Below are 710 nucleotides of genomic sequence, written 5' to 3'. Positions count from 1 at the left end.
CTGAGGCGCCGTCCGAGAAGAAGACCAAAAGGGCGCAGAGGGTCCAGCAGCAGTCCGAGAGGGAGTAGCGCTGCTCGGAAGGACGGTGCTGTGGAGGCCGCGGGTCCGACCTGGAGGGACACTCGGATGGGATTTCGTTTCGTAGTGAAGCGGGTGCTCCATCAGATTTCGCGGCCATGTTTGTTGTAGGGAAGAGAGTGAGTAGAAGATGGGAAAATGATTGAGGGGGGAGGGGGGGTAGCGTAGCCTTTCGGCCTGCGTGTGGGATAGAGGGAGGGGGAAGGAGGCGGGGAGGAGGTCCGGGTAGGTGAGGGAGATGGGGCGTCACCGCCCCTCATCAATCAGCGGGTGGTAATATGGAGAAATAACGCGCAGGTCTGCGCCGAGGATCCCTCTGCAGAACACGGTCAGCAGAGGTGGAACAAGTAGCTCTGGCCCTTTAAACGTTCATGTACCAACATGACAATATAGGCTGTTCCATTAGAAGCACAACTCCAGGAAAGTGTAGGCTTCCAAAGCTAAATATAGGCCTGCTTAAAGCATTAAAAGTAAACATTTACATACTATACATTTAGATAGTAAGTGTGTAGAAGCAGCATTTTAAAACTGGGGAGGTGAAGCTATGGGGGCTGGGCCCCACACAAAGGATCCCAAGATAAATCTGAGGTGTCCTGCTATTTAAATGTTTATTATTAATAACTTTCCTCTAA

General features: G+C 51.8%; 1 protein-coding gene across 1 annotated transcript in view; it reads right to left on the bottom strand.

Moving 5' to 3' along the window:
• Nucleotides 1-397, bottom strand: part of LOC109970317 (XK-related protein 7-like) — a 5,272-nt gene extending 4,875 nt beyond the window's left edge. Inside the window, 1 exon segment of the mRNA XM_020617800.1 lies at nt 1-397. This exon segment is cut by the window's left edge and continues 34 nt beyond it. Coding sequence (XP_020473456.1) covers nt 1-178 — 178 coding nt within the window. The 5' untranslated portion in view covers nt 179-397.
• Nucleotides 398-710: the final 313 nt, after the last annotated feature.

Source organism: Monopterus albus, unplaced genomic scaffold, assembly GCF_001952655.1.
Source record: "Monopterus albus unplaced genomic scaffold, M_albus_1.0 scaffold194.1, whole genome shotgun sequence".
Classification (NCBI taxonomy): Eukaryota; Metazoa; Chordata; class Actinopteri; order Synbranchiformes; family Synbranchidae; genus Monopterus; species Monopterus albus.
This window is presented reverse-complemented; position numbering and strand designations above follow the sequence as displayed.